Raw genomic sequence first — 16,535 nt, 5'->3', positions numbered from 1 at the left:
GGTTTGTCAGGGGAACACTAAAAGGGCTCCTGTCTCAAAGTTGCAGGTCAAACACAGGAAGAATGTATATCCAGGAACCATCATTACCACAGTTGTAAATTGTCATAGCTGTTTTGGGTAAGTACCAGAGCTCCAAGCGTTAATAGAAAGCACTGATGATGAAATTGTTTTAGGTACTCAAAGTTGGCTAAAGCCAGAGATAATTTCAACTGAAATTTTTGTGATGAACCTAACAGTGTTCAGAAAGGATACGCTAAACACAGTTGGTGGTGGTGTGTTTCTTGCTGTAAGAAGTAGTTTATCTTGAACTGAAGTTAAAGCAGATAGCTCCTGCGAGTCAATATGGGCAGAGGTCATTCTTGTTAACCGGAATAAAATAATAATTGGATTTTTTTACCGACCTCCTAACTCTGATGGTACTATGATGGTACTAGTGCTGAAACATTCAAAGAAAACTTGAGTCTAATTTCAATCATGTATTCATACAATTATAGTTGGTGGTGACTGTAATTTATCCTCAATATGTTGGTAAAAATACACATTTAAATCTGGAGGTATGCATAAAACATCATCTGAAATCGTGCTAAACACATTCTCTGAAAATTATTTCAAGCAGTTAGTTCATGAGCCCACGTGAATAGAAAACAGTTGCAAAAACACACTTGAACTCTTAGCAAAAAATAATGCTGAGCTAATAACGAGCATAAAAATGGATACAGGGATTAGTGAACACCAGGTTGTCGCAGTGAGATTGAATACTGTAACCCTCAAATTCTCCAAAACGAAAAATATACCTATTCAAAAAAGCAGATAAAAATTCACTTGACGTCTTCCTGACAGACAATCTCCACTCCTTTCAAATTAACAATCTAAGTGTAGACCAGATGTGGCTTGAATTCAAAGAAATAGTATCAACAGCAACTGAGAGAGTTATATCAAATAAACTAACTAACAGCAGAGCTGACTCTGCTTGCTACACAAAACAAGTCAGAACACTGTTGCAGAAACAACGAAAAAAGCATGCCAAATTCAAATGAACACAAAATCTCGAAGACTGGCGATCTTTTACAGAAGGTCGAAATTTAGCCAGACTTCAGTGCAAGATGCTAACAATAGTTTCCACAGTGAGACTTTGTCTTGAAAACCGGCAGAAAATCCAAAAAGATTCTGGTTGTATGTAAAGTACGCTAGCGGCAAGACACAATCAATGCCTTCTCTGCACAATAGCAGTGGAAATACTATTGATGACAGTGCTGCTAAAGCAGAGGTACTAAAGTGCTACTAAAGCACAGTTACTAAATGTAGCCTTCTGAAGTTCCTTTACCAAAGAAAACAAAGTAAATATTCCAGATTTTTAATCACGAACAGCTGAGTAACTTAGAAGCAGATATCCTCAGAATACTCAACTCAAATCACTTAATAAAAGCAAGTCTTCCGGTCCACATTGTATACCAATTACGTTTCTTTCAGAGCATGCTGATGCAATAGCTCCATACTTAACAATCATACATAACTGCTTGCTTGACGAAAAATCTGTACCCAAAGACTGGAAAGTTGAACAGCTCACACCAATATTCAAGAAAGACAATACGAGTAATCCACTGAATTACAGGCCCATATTATTTATGTTGATATGCAGCAGGATTTTGGAACATGTATTGTGTTCCGACATTATGAATTACTTCGAACAGAACGGTCTATTGACACAGAGTCAACACAGATTTAGAACACACCGTTCTTGCGAAACACAACTAGTTCTTTGCTCACACAAAGTGCGAATGGTACTGACAAGGGATTTCAAATTGATTCCATATTTACAGATTTCCAGAGGGCTTTTGACAGCGTACCACAAAAGTGGGTTGTAGTCAAATTACGTGGTTATGGAACATCACCTCAGTTATGTGACTGGAGTTGTGATTTCCTGTCAGAGAGGTCGCAGTTTGTAGCAACTGACAAAGTCATCGAGTAAAACACAAGTGATTTCTGGCATTCCCCAAGGTAGTGTTATAGGCCCTTTGCTGTTCCGCATCTATATAAACAATTTAGGAGACAATTTGAGCAGCCATCTTACATTGTTTGCAGATGATGCTGTCTTTTATCATCCAGTAAAGTCATAAGAAGATCAAAATAAATTGCAAAATGATTTAGAAGAGATATCTGAATGGTGGGAAAATTGACAATTAACCCTAAATAATGGAAAGTGTGAGGTCATCCACCTGAGTGCTAAAAGGACTCCATTGAAGTTTAATTACACGATAAATCAGTCAAATCTAACGGCCATAAATTCAACTAAATACCTAGGAATTATATTTATGAACCACTTAAATTCGAAGGAACACACAAAAAATGTTGTGGGGAAGGCAAACCAAAGACTGCGTTTTCTTGGCAGAACACTTACAAAATGCAACAGATCTACTAAAGAGAGTGCCTACACGATGCTTTTCCATCCTCTTTTGGAGTACTGCTGTGTGGAATGGGATCATTATCAGATATGATTATGAGAGTTCATCGAGAAAGTTCAAAGAAGAGAAGCGCAATTTTTACTATTGCAAAATAGGGGAGAGAGTGTCACTGACATGATAGAGGATTTGGGGTGGACATAATTAAAACAAAGGCATTTTTCATTCATTGTGAAATTTCAATCACCAACTTTCTCCTCCGAGCACAAAAATATTTCGTTGACGCCAACCTACACAGCGAGAAACGATCATCATAACAAAATAAGGGAAATCAGAGCTTGCAGGGAAAGATATAGGTGTTCATTTTTTCTGTGCACTGTTTGAGATTGGAATAGAGAATTATTGTGAAGGTGGTTCAATGCACCCTATGCCAGGTGGTTGGTTGGTTTAAAAGAGGGGGGGAGGGACCAAACTGCTAGGTCATCGGTCCCTCATTCCGATTAAAATAACTCCACAAGGGAGGGAGTAAAAGAATCGAGACCTACAAAACACAACTGGAAAAAAGGAGAAAACTACAAGAATGACAGAAGGGCAACAAACACTAAAATGGACAAAATCGGACAAGAAACCCACAGAGAGACACAATAAACATGTAGAAGAGATCAAAACAACAGAGCAGATCACCATGGCTGGCTGACCATGAGAATAAAAAGGACAAGCCAGCCACTGTGTAACACATTAAAACCTCCGCCCTAAAAGCACTAGGGTGAAGGATACAGAGGGACAAAGGCCATGTGTTAAAACTTAGATCAAATGATGAAAACTTTCCTCACGAAGAAAACTTAAAACTAAAGCTGCTGCTGAGACATTGTCACCCAACACCAAAGGTAGGATGCTGGGAGAGTTAAAAGTCTGCCGCACAGTGGCTAAAAGTGGGCAGTCCAGCAAGAGGTGGACGACTGTCATTTGTGACCAACAGCGACACCTAGGTGGGTCCTTGTGACAAAGGAGGTAACTATGCATTAGCCACGTATGGCCAATGTGGAGCTGGCAGAGGACAACTGATTCCCTACGAGGAGACCACATGGAAGACTTCCACACATTCGTAGTCTCTCCTTAATTACACACATTTTGTTGAGCATACTGTTATGCCATTCCATCTCCCAAAGCCGAAAAACCCTGCAGCCTAAGAAAGCAGGTCAGTTTCGGAGATGCCCATCTCCAGAAGTGGTTTCCGCAGAGTCTATTTGGCCAGCCTGTCGGCAAGTTTGTTGCCTGGGATTCCGACATGTCCTGGGGTCCACACAAACACCACTGAATGAAAGGATCATTCCAGGGCCTAGATGAACTCCTGAATGGATGCTACCAATGGGTGGCGAGAATAGCACTGGTCGATAGTTTGTAGGCTGCTCAAGGAGTCAGTACACAGGAGAAATGACTTGCCAGGGCATGAGTGGATGTGCTCAAGAGCACGAGAAATGGCCACCAGCTCTGCAGTGAAAACACTGCAGTCATCTGGCGATGAGTGCTGTTCAATATGTCCTCCATGAACATATGCAAAGGCTACATGACCACCAGCCATTGAGCCATCAGTGTAAACCAATTCATGGCCCCTGTACATGTCAAGAATTGAGAGGAAGTGATAGCGGAGAGCCGCAGGGTTAACAAAGTCCTTAGGGCCAAACGACAGGTAAAATAGAATCTGCTGCATAGGTGTACACCATGGAGGTGTACGTGAATGGACCTTGAGGAGAGGTGGTAATGGGAAAGACTCCACTGCAGACAGAAGTGACCGGAAGCAAACTGCAATTGTAAGCCCTGACCTGGGCTGCCAATGCGAGGATGGGCAGGAGAACTACGAATGTGCTCAACAGCCGCCAACATAAATGGTGGCAACCTGATTATCACTCGGACCCTGGTGGATGAGCCAGACAAAATGGACACCTGGCCGCTCTAAAATGGCACACAGCTCATCGACAGACTGCAAAAGAAAGTCCCTGTGAAATATGATACCAAGGACCATATTTAAACTCTTATGGGGTGTGATTGAAACAGAAATCTCCCCAGCTTGTCACAGGCGAGCAGTGCCCGTGACTGGGCAAAGGATGGTGTTTTGATAAAAGACCGACCCTGACCACATTTTGGACAAGCCCTTCACTTCCCCAAATTTGTCCTCTAAAAGTGCCACAAAAAACTGAGGTTTCATTGACAAGAAAGATTCCCCATCAACTCTCGTGCATATGAGTTACCAGGCTGAATAAGCTTCACTGCCATACTTAGCCTGGCATTCCTCCCATGGTGTGGCCAGAAGAGGGGGTGGGGGGGAGGGGGGAGAGGGGGGGAGGACCGAACTATTTGGGGTTGTATTTCTTAGCACTGACGATAGACCTTGACCGCTTAGAGACTGCTGGTGTTTGACCACCAGCAAGAGATGACGTACTATGCTTCATGGCGTGTCATCCGACCTGATGCCACCCACTCTGACCAGGGGCCCTCCCCACGGGTGCCACCCAGCCGCAGCAAAGGCCACCTGGCTGGATGGCCACTGCCAGGAGTCCTGCCCCAGGGTGACGGGCATCTACTCCTTGGCATACGTGGGGAGTTAACGGCGCAGGCATCAGCAGAGCGATCCCTGTGTGGTTAGGGGGCTACAACCAGCAGGGTACATGGCGGCACCACCATAACGGACTGGCTACTGTGCTGAATATCAGGTGCAAATGAGCTAAGAAGTCCACTATCATCGACAGTGCAGAACGCGATACTGCACAGAGGATGGAGGAAAATGCACCCAGGAGGGTGACCTTGCCCAACAGCTGGAGAATGAGGGGAAGTGCACATCCACTCAGCACATGACAGACACTATGCACCATGTAAGGCGTCCTTCCCCAACTGGCTCGCTCTTTGGAAAATTTTGAAAAATGGAGGTCATACCCTACAGGGGACAAACACATAAAGGCCAAAACATGAGACTCCTTTTAGTCGCCTCTTACGACAGGTAGGAATACCTCGGGCCTATTCTAACCCCCAGACCTGCAGGGGGGACTGCTAGATGGTTAAGTGTGATTGCAGAGTATCCATGTGGATGTAATTTTGATATAATACTTAACTGGTTCAGCTTGATATCCTTACTCGTTTAGTCAACAACAGGTTGCCTGTTAGCACTAGTACCCCGTTTTAAATATTCTAACAGTACCTTTCAAAGAACACAACAAATATGTTGATAAAATCATATTTATTGTGAACATTATTGGCACCATAAACATCCTGCGACACTTTTTCTTTAATGAGTTTTAAAACAGGTCTCTGTTGCCACTGGATTAAGATCTGGGGCTATTTTAAAGTTTACTGTGATAGAAGCTCACAGGTCATCATGAACCTGATACAATTGGGCCCAGCAGGTACCCCAGAATCACCATAACATTTTGCCACTAACAAACAGCTAAGCCTGAGGTTGAGGTTCTTTTTGATAGAGGTTGGTACCATTCTTGAAATCCAGGCTATCAGGTCCAGATATTTATTCTCTTGTATAAACAACATTCCATTGTAATGTGCAACATTGCTTGGAAGAAAATAGCTATTATCTTTTTGAGAGTGACCATACCAACATTTGCCTTGAGCAGTTAAGGGAAATAAAACAAAACAGTTGTGGTGCGAGCGAGGCCTAAATTTATACCCTACTCACTTTCACAACAGTAGTAGCAGTAGTAACAAATGCAGCAACAATACACATGTTGATAGTGGTGATTATGACAAAAGTACTACTACTAATAATAATAATAATAATAATAATAATAATAATAATAATAAATTAACAACTTAAGACAAGCTGAAACAAGCCTACTATGGAAGAAATTTTTATGTGATAAAGCTACAGAATTCTTTAAATGAAAGGTAGTTGCATTTTACCTTCAGTCATACAAACGGCTACAAAAAACATAGAACAACGATTGATGCTGATGAGGTAATGATGTGGTGTTGCTATTACGGGTGGCATATCTTCTGGAGAGCTGATTTTACGTTGCTGATCAAAAAAATAATCACACACAGAGCGAAGGATCACACTTTTCCAATGTTTCTCCATAAAGACATCCCTGTAGAAAGAAAATGAATTCTGATCCTCCAAGTAACAATGCACAAAATTATTATTTTAATTTAGGTAAGTTAACAAACATTAAATGTTATATTTTTATTACTGCATTTTTTATGTGGAGACTGCACTATACAGAAACACTTAATGGTCGAAAAACAAAACTGTATTTAATAACATGAAAGAACAATAAAAATTATAAAAATATTGCTATACACAAATATAGGAATACTGCAATTACAATTAAAGTTGCTCGAAATGTTTCTTCCAATAACAGATTACAAAAAGACATGCATTGATTGTATTCATAGCACTTAAATGATTACAAAAGCTGGCAAACGTACATGAAAACAAAATATCAATTTAATTTCAAAAGAAACTCTTAAAAAGAAAAATCATCAGAAGAGAGATGCAGCACCTTTTTTTCTTTGCTTTCTCAGTTACTGCTCCACGTTTATCTGACAAATTTCTTGCCAATATATACAGTACCTCAATATATCATATTTATTATTTCACATTTGGCACCTAGTTGATGCTGAAGTAAGAACTAATATCCAACCAACGTAAGAATACCTGGAATCCCAATATTCTGCTTAAAATTTACAATAAAAGGTAGTTATCTTAGACTATTGACGTACTTTCACCTACTGTCTTTAATCTTCTCGTAAAAACATATACGACACAATCAGTCCAACACAAGAGAAATTTTTTTTTTTTTTCCCTCATAATGTGGGGCCACAGTCATAATATATTTCTTTTAAAGTCAGTACCACCATTAGACTTTTTTTATTTGCAGTGTTACATTTACACGATCATGATTTCGGCTTTAAGTTGCCATTAAAACACTTGATAATGGCAACTTAAAGCCAAAATCACGATCATGTAATTGGAAAAAGTCTAATGGCGGTACTGACTTTAAAGAAACAAAAGAATGATTTGAGGTCCCCACCTGGCCAGGTTAAGTGAATAAATGAGACGTGATTTGTCCAGTTGCAAATTGTGACCACTTGTTTAACTTTATTTATTTATTTATTGTTCCGTGGGACCACATTTAGGAGAAGTCTCCATGGTCATGGAACGAGTCAATACATGAAATTATAACACGATTGTAGAAACAGATAAAATGAAATATAAGAAACATATTCAGGCGACAAGTCGTTAGTTTAAATAAAGAAAATCAAGAATGTAACACTGGAATTTGCTTAATTTTTTAGCTCTTCCAGGAGCTCCTCGACAGAATAGAAGGAGTGAGCCATGAGGAAACTCTTCAGTTTGGACTTAAAAGTGTTTGGGCTACTGCTAAGATTTTTGAGTTCTTGTGGTAGCTTATTGAAAATGGATGCAGCAGAATACTGCACTCCTTTCTGCACAAGAGTCAAGGAAGTGCATTCCACATGCAGATTTGATTTCTGCCTAGTATTAACTGAGTGAAAGCTGCTAACTCTTGAGAATAAGCTAATATTGCTAACAACAAACGACATTAAAGAAAATACATACTGTGAGGGCAATGTCAAAATTCCCAGACTATTGAATAGGGGTCGACAAGAGGTTTTCGAACTTACACCATACATAGCTCGAACAGCCCGTTTTTGAGCCAAAAATACCCTTTTTGAATCAGAAGAATTACCCCAAAAAATAATACCATATGACATAAGCGTATGAAAATATGTGAAGTATACTACTTTTCGTGTTGAAATGTCACTTATTTCAGATACTGTTCTAATGGTAAATAAAGCGGCATTTAGTTTCTGAACAAGATCCTGAACATGGGCTTTCCACAACAGCTTACTATCTATCCGTACGCCTAGGAAGTTGAACTGTTCCGTCTCGCTTATAACATGCCCATTCTGTCTGATTAAAATGTCAGTTCTTGTTGAATTGTGAGTTAGAAACTGTAAAAACTGAGTCTTACTGTGATTTAGCATCAAATTATTTTCCACAAGCCACGAACTTATATCATGAACTACATTATTTGATAATGTTTCAATATTACACACAAGATCCTTCACTACCAAGGTGGTGTCATCAGCAAACAGAAATATTTTTGAATCACCTGTAATACTAGAAGGCATATCATTTATATAAACAAGAAACAGCAGTGGCCCCAGCACCGACCCCTGGGGAACGCCCCATTTAACAGTGCCCCATTGGGACTGAACATCATTACCACTCTCAATATTGCGGAGGATTACCTTCTGCTTTCTGTTCTTAAAGTAGGAGGCGAACCAATTGTAAGCTACTCCCCTTACTCCATAATGTTCTAACTTCTGCAGTAATATTTTGTGGTCAACACAGTCAAAAGCCTTCATTAAATCAAAGAAAACACCTAACGTTCGCAACCTTTTATTTAATCCGTCCAAAACCTCACAGAGAAAAGAGACTATAGCATTTTCAGTTGTTAAGCCATTTCTAAAACCAAACTGTACATTTGACAGCAAATTATGTGAATTTAAATGCTGCAGTAACCTTGTATATACAACCCTCTCGATAACTTTAGCAAACACCGGTGGCATAGAAATAGGTCTATAATTGTCAACATTATCCCTGTCTCCCTTTTTATAAAGTGGCTTCACTACCGAGTACTTTAATCGGTCAGGAAACCGACCACTCCTAAAGGAAAAGTTACAGATATGGCTAAGTACTGAGCTAACATACGTGGAACAATACTTCAGTATTCTGCTAGATACCCCGTCATATCCATGAGAGTTCTTGGTCTTTAGTGATTTAATTATTAACTCAATCTCCCTCGTGTCAGTATCATGGAGGAGCATTTCAGGTAACAGTCTCGGAACACTTTTTTCTAAGAGCGCTATATGATTCCCTGTTGGGACTAGGTTTCTATTTAGTTCACCTGCTATATTCAGAAAGTGATTATTAAGTACTGTACATATATGCGACTTATCAGTAACACGCACATCCCCACTACGCACTGATTCTATATTCTCGACCTGTCTCTGCAGACCAGCCACTTCCTTTACGACTGACCATATGGTTTTAATTTTATCCTGAGACTTAGCTATTCTATCGGCATACCACATACTTTTTGCCTTCCTAGTAACTTTTTTAAGCACCTTACAATACTGTTTGTAATGGGCTGCTGCATTTAGATTTTGACTGTTTCTAACGTTTTGATATAATTGCCACTTTGTTCTACAAGATATTCTTATCCCATTAGTCAGCCACCCAGGCTGCCTGTTTGTGCTAGTACCCTGTTTTGAACGTTCTAACGGAAAGCAACTTTCAAAGAGCACGAGAAAAGTCTTGAGGAAAGCATTATATTTATCGTCTACTGTATCAGCACTATAAACATCTTGCCACTCTTGTTCCTTGATAAGGTTTACAAAAGTCTGTACAGCAACTGGATCAGCTTTCCTAAAAAGTTGGTAACTATATTTAACATGTGTTGCAGCACAAAAATCTTTTAGACTTAAAATTTGTGCATCATGATCTGAAAGGCCATTCACCTTTCTGCTAACAGAATGCCCTTCTAATAATGACGAATGAACAAAAATATTGTCTATGGTTGTTCTACTGTTCCCTTGCACTCTCGTTGGAAAAAATACGGTTTGCATAAGATTATATGAATTAAGGAGGTCTACCAGCATCCTTTTCCTTGCACAATCACTTATACAATTAATATTGAAGTCACCACATATAACTAACTTTTTGTATTTCTTATAAAGTGAACCAAGAACCTCCTCTAGCTTTAGCAAAAATGTTGTGAAATCGGAGTCTGGGGATCTATAAATAACAACAGTAAGAAGTTTAGCTCCACTATCCAACATCAGTCAGTTGCATCAATGAAATACTGTGAGGATTTCACAATGACATCCAACGTTTGTTCAAAATACATTTCTTAACATGTTTGCATAGGTAATCAGTGAATTAAAAACAGATATTATCCAATAATGAAAATAATGACTTTCCGTAAGTAAGGGCAGCTGAGTTGAAGAAAGCCACTCAAGGGGGTGTCTTAATCCACCAGATATCAGTTTTGATTTGTGATGCTATACATGCAGAAACAGTGATAGAACACTGACAGCATCTATTTTGTTACCATATCAGCTTTTGGTGGTGGTGGTGGTGGTGGTGGTGGTGGTGGTAGTTAGTGTTTAACGTCCCGTCGACAACGAGGTCATTAGAGACGGAGCGCAACCTCGGGTTAGGGAAGGATTGGGAAGGAAATCGGTTGTGCCCTTTCAAAGGAACCATCCCGGCATTTGCCTGAAACGATTTAGGGAAATCACGGAAAACCTAAATCAGGATGGCCGGAGACGGGATTGAACCGTCATCCTCCCGAATGCGAGTCCAGTGTGCTAACCACTGCGCCACCTCGCTCGGTCATATCAGTTTTTGGAATGTACACCACATGACAAAAGAAGACATGGTTGGATGTCAACGTAACACACACACACACACACACACACACACACACACACACACACACACACACACAAAGAAAAATGTGATTAAAAAAGCACCAGCAGGTATTTAAATAATGGAGAGTTATTATTCTCTCTCACAGGTAGAATAGCCATCAGGGTGCATTAATGTTGTCCATGTTTAGTATTTTTACAAGGCCCACTGGGGTATATAATGGGTTTGAACAATGTCACATGCTGAGCAATCACTGAAGAAAAAGGAGATCCCACATACTCATTTGAGATGACGTTATCAGCATCCGACAGTTTGAAAGGGGCCTCACTGTGGGTCTACATTTGGTTTGCTGATCAAACCTGGCAATATCCAGTTTTGTGGGGCATTCAGATGTGACAGGGATCTGATGGTAGACCACATGGAAACATGAGGCCATGCATACTCGTCCTCCACATTCCGATCAACCACATCTGACCACCACAAGGGTAGATCACCATATTGTGCACCAAGCATTTTATAATCCCTTCACATCTGTATCTGCCATCGAAGAACAAGTAACGGACCACTGTAACATTATATGTCGTCCCGCACCATTGGCTGGAGACTAGCAGCAGCCGTTAACATCACAACACATATGGCTGTGTTTTGAGTGGTGGGAAATATTAAATGATTGAGTGAACTCTTGACAATATACCAAATGCATCCTGCATCCTTCTAAGCTAGTTTTCATGAGACAGTATCATAGCATCATTGTTCAATAGGACAGTACTCGTCCAAACATGGTACATGTTTCTGTGAACTGTCTCCATGATGTTGAGGTACTCCTGTGGGCAGCAACATTCCCAGTTATGTCAACAATGAATAATGTGTGGGACCTGCTCTGGCATCAGCTCCATGCTAGTGGCAGTATTCAGGATATCAGGGACCAGTGACAACAGTTGCGAGTCAGCTTGCCTCACGAGAGGATACAACAGCTTTATGACAGCCTACTAAAACCAAGTACATGCACGCATCCAGTCAACAGAGGAGGCAGTGTCATACTGATAGATGGGATCATACTGCCATGTTCTGTGTAAATTTGACTATTTTGGAATAGCTGAAATAACAGCACATCATCATATATCCTCTAAACCCACTATTCTGGCTTTGTGGGCATTACGCTACTGTCAAATGCATGTTGGTATGCCTAACATTTCATCTCCTCCTGGGTAAAAGTTACATATCGCAACCCCCCCCCCCCCCAACATTTTCCAGTATGGCACAGGTGTAAACATTAGGCTCAATAAGTTTGTTACCACAAGCTGATTTTCTATTCTCACATTCGTCAGCTTCGCCAACTCTCAACCAAATTGTCTCTTCCCAACCTAAGCTAAACACCAGGCTGTGCTACAGACCAGTCTGTCACCACAACTACAATTTGGCACTTTAACCTCCTCCTCTTGAAGGCACCTACTGAGGCCATGAAGAAGAATCACTAAAGCTGTACACATCAGCCATGAATGCCTGCACTGTATGAACAAACAGAAAGGAGACTGCCAAGACTCAAGAAGTAGCAAAGAGTTACATACCACAGATGCTTGCAATTTTTATAGGTGACGTAAGCACACCAGACAAAAACAATTAGGCCTAGTTATATCACCTTAATACCAGATAACACCACCCCCACCCTTGGTAATGGTCTCAACTCAGTGATGAAGAGAGTCCACAACTTTATTTAGGTATGCAATATCCAGCTGAAGTCACAAATTGACAATTAAATCACAAAAAGTTACCGAACTGCAGGTATGTTGACTTCTACAGTTCGCCTACTGTTACAAATAGTCGCATACATTTTCCACGAGATGTAGACTGTGTTATTTGGTCATTTGAGGTGCAATAAGGTGTGCGACTGTTCTGTAAAACCAGGAACATATGCCTGCAGCAGAATGAATGGGGCAGCTGTTATTTGGGAAGACAGGAGCAAGACATCATACCAGTATTCACTATAAGATGTAGAAGAAAGGGCAACACTTTGCCACTAGGAATGTTCAAATAAATATCATGGTGGCTATAGTGCTGATTTGTTGATGTCAGTTGCGGCCAATCTGGTGGTAGTATATGGTAGCCAATGACAATTGCTGAATCTAGCATCTTACTTCGACAGAAGATCTGAATTGATTACATCTGTTTTCAATGTGGAGAGCACCAGAATAACTTTTAGTGATCTGATTATTATAAATTTTAAGGTTGCTTAGTGATTTCTGTATTTCTTTGGTGACTGGGGGGAAAAAATGTTCTGACAGGCTGACCTACGCCCAAGTCTGAGCCCTAAGTTAGGTTGGAATGTGACAATCTGGTTATGAGCTGAAAAAGCCACTGAATATGAAGAAAACTACCCATGCCAGCAGACTTACCTGTAGCACAGCTTGAGACCTAGGTTGGCAAAGTTAACTAATCTCAACATGATTGCCACAATCAATTCATGTGACATACATTCTTCTTTGCAAATACCTATTTGTATCTTATTTCCCATTGTGCTAAAAATTCCAGAGATGTGGTTAAATTATAACTAGCCTACCTAGAAAAAATTTATGAATCCAAGAACATCACGAATGAGGACCTCACTGGCTACCTATATCTAATTCATGATTCATTGCGTGAATCGTTACGAACAGCAACAGACAATGGGAAAATTACCGACACTATACATGAACTTTTAGTCACTGCAGTTCATGTTCACAGTAACCTGTATGTGTAGACCCAAGTTATGGTACAAAGACACCCCCAAAGCTTCCTCCAGCCCGAACTACATCTTCCACACACTGAATTACAGGCCTCATTAGGCCATCACTACACTCAAAGCCATGAATCATTTGGAAAGTGGCAAAGTTACAACTTGAAGGACCATGAATTTACTTGCATTGTTAGCCAATAAAATGAAAGGTCTGTTAAACACTCGAGACTGACCTCAGGCTAGGTTACACATAGATTTGTTACTACAATCTTCATTTGGTAACCACATCAATTGGCTTTGCCACCTCACACACTGACATCACTGAATGTAACCTAGTTTCTGGGCTACGGTACAAATCAAACCGTCACCATATGCAAGATACTGATAGGAGTGGGACGCTATCCCCACACACCAACCTAAGAAACTATACACCGCAGAGATGTCTCTGTTATGTACAAGATATTCACTAAAACCATACTGAAATACATGAAAAAACGCATCAAATTTTAATCGCATAAAGGAATGAGCTGGCTTTAGAGGCTACTGACCACTTACAAGTGAACAAAAGTATAAAACGAAGCAACATGTATGAATTAGGATACCACTTTTTCTGGTATTCTTAGTCCAAACAAGCTTTTCCCAGTTTCAACAAATCTTCACTTATTTTCCTTGTGAAACAAGTCATTAAATCAACTTATACACCTCATCAGAATAGTGGGAAATTTAGAATCAAAAAGAGTTAGGTAACAAGCTGCCATTTCACCAAAACTATTTTCTTGTACACTAGAGAAAGTTTTCAGATTCTTATATTGGTTAAATGAAGATGGATTACAGTTAATGAAACATATCTGAATCACCTTTATTTTGCTGATATTTTAGTGTCTCCTTCCGATGCAGATAGTAAACAGGAAATGGAAGAACTTAACAGAGCAAGTGTGAAAGTAAGCCTGAAAACCAACAACAATAAGATTGAAATAATGTACAGGGAACACAATGAGAGGTACAGCAAAAGAAAGAAATAAACACAAGAGTAAAAATACCTTGGAATGTCTGGTACACTAAACAGAGTTTTTAAATTAAGATTCTCAAACAGAAAGTTTAGTGTGTTATCAATTTTGACATAGCTATATGACAGTGACAGATGTCAAAATCATCCAGAAACAGAAAGGCCTCTAGTGATGCCGATATTTGGAACTACTAGGAGACACATGCAAACCAAGATCAGAGTGAGTGAAATGGAGCAGGGTAAATTGACAGTAAGTAGAACACTAGGATTCGCTGGAATGTTCAATACCACTTGGATACCAAACTGTCACCATAAAACCTAACCTAGGCAGCAGGCTGCAAAACTGATCAGTCAAAAGAAATAGTATCTGTTCTCGTCTCTTTCTGTTTGCACATGTATGACATCACATGTCACATCACTGAATCATATGATGAAGCAGACACCTAATATCATTAAATTCAGCTGACAAATGAAGTTCTTTGTTGGATGCCAACATATAAGTACAAGCTGGCAAAACAACGGAGGAGCAAAATAGGTGTGTACAGAATGCATGGTACGTCAAACTCGGCACTAGATGACTAATGGCTGACGCTGTATAAAGCAACAAGAACACACAGTGCTACATAAATCTGATAAACATAACTTACACTACAAATTCATTTAAAAAACAATGCAAATTTGTTTAATTTAAATTTTTGCTCTGGTACACACATTACTACATCCTCAACTCCCCCCCCCCCCCCCCCCAAAGAAATAATGTGAATTTGTGTTAGTTATTACAGTGCACAAATGACGAAACTTGTTGGGTCCTCGAAGCTGTTCACCAACAGTCCTAAAATTTCATTGTTTTCCTTACGAACGCAAAGATGATGAAAAATAACTTTCAGACCAGGATAAGTGATTGTATATATGGATGTATAAATTGAATGGTCCTCAATGTAACAATATGAATACTGATGTAAGTCCACTGAACAACATCTGGCACGTCATCACATCACACCTACTGCGTTGCTTGCTTCTACTACACCCATTCGCAGGAGATTTGCACCTATATATTATTAAACACATGCATACACACATAGCGTTAAATATTTTTCTCACGTCTTCACGCATTTACAAACGCCACTCAATATTTTTCGATAACCGTAGGTCTCTGTCAATGAAGTACGAAGGCATATCGGTATTTTGTGTCGCGTCAGTTCCACATAACTCTATATTGTGTCAGCAGCTTGTACACAAAATGACAGATCTATGCCTCAGCCGTATAACTGACACCTCTTTGTGCACCATCTCTCCATCAGTGTTTGACAGCCACTAATGATCGCTTGAGTCTCTTGGTCTCATACAGTTTTAGTAATTTTTGACACAAATTCTCAGTTATCAAGTTCAGTGTAACTCATCCAGAAAGTAATAATACTGTGGCACTGCTTCAATAGCCGTGCACCGCACCAGCATTTTAAAACACTGTGAAATATCGGCAACACATTTTTATCTCTAAATAAATATGTATACTGACACATTAATAGGTAACAACTACATCATCCAAGCTGCTTCGTATTCTGATAACTTACCCGGAAGAATTTATTATAAACAAACTGTGAATCATAATGTTGATTTTTTATAGAAATATGAACGTTCAACAATAAATAAAAGGTTTCTCCGTTCAATCACAACTTTCTCACTCACACACATCTGACAAAACAAGCGCCTCTTTCGGAACTTCATACACGCACGTGTAAAGATATTCCTCATCGTTAATCAACAAATGGTCAGCGATAGTGCAAAGAGCTTGTAAAAATAAGTGCCAGAGCCATGATATGACACACAGTCTAAGATAACAGTCGCGACGCTTCGCCTCGATTTTGTTGCCTTCAGCGCCAGCAGCGCTCCAAGCGGCCGGTAGGTTGAACTGTGAGTTCGGCGCGATCGTGAAAGCGAATAGTGATTGTTTAT

At 39.9% G+C, this 16,535-nt stretch overlaps 1 protein-coding gene across 2 annotated transcripts in view; it reads right to left on the bottom strand.

Moving 5' to 3' along the window:
• LOC126248099 (AP-3 complex subunit mu-1) overlaps positions 1-16,322 on the bottom strand; it is a 153,343-nt gene extending 137,021 nt beyond the window's left edge. The window contains exons 1-3 of one of the 2 annotated variants that reach the window (XM_049948770.1): positions 16,154-16,287; positions 14,434-14,523; positions 6,306-6,490 (exon numbers count right to left, since the gene is read on the bottom strand). In XM_049948770.1, coding sequence (XP_049804727.1) covers positions 6,306-6,480 — 175 coding nt within the window. In that variant the 5' untranslated portion in view covers positions 6,481-6,490; positions 14,434-14,523; positions 16,154-16,287. Of the gene's footprint in view, positions 1-6,305; positions 6,491-14,433; positions 14,524-16,153 lie in introns of both variants that reach the window. The other variant, XM_049948769.1, reaches the window with a different exon arrangement.
• Positions 16,323-16,535: the final 213 nt, after the last annotated feature.

This window comes from Schistocerca nitens, chromosome 3, assembly GCF_023898315.1.
Source record: "Schistocerca nitens isolate TAMUIC-IGC-003100 chromosome 3, iqSchNite1.1, whole genome shotgun sequence".
Classification (NCBI taxonomy): Eukaryota; Metazoa; Arthropoda; class Insecta; order Orthoptera; family Acrididae; genus Schistocerca; species Schistocerca nitens.
Note: the sequence above shows the minus strand (reverse complement) of the source record. Positions and strands in the feature narration are given on the sequence as shown.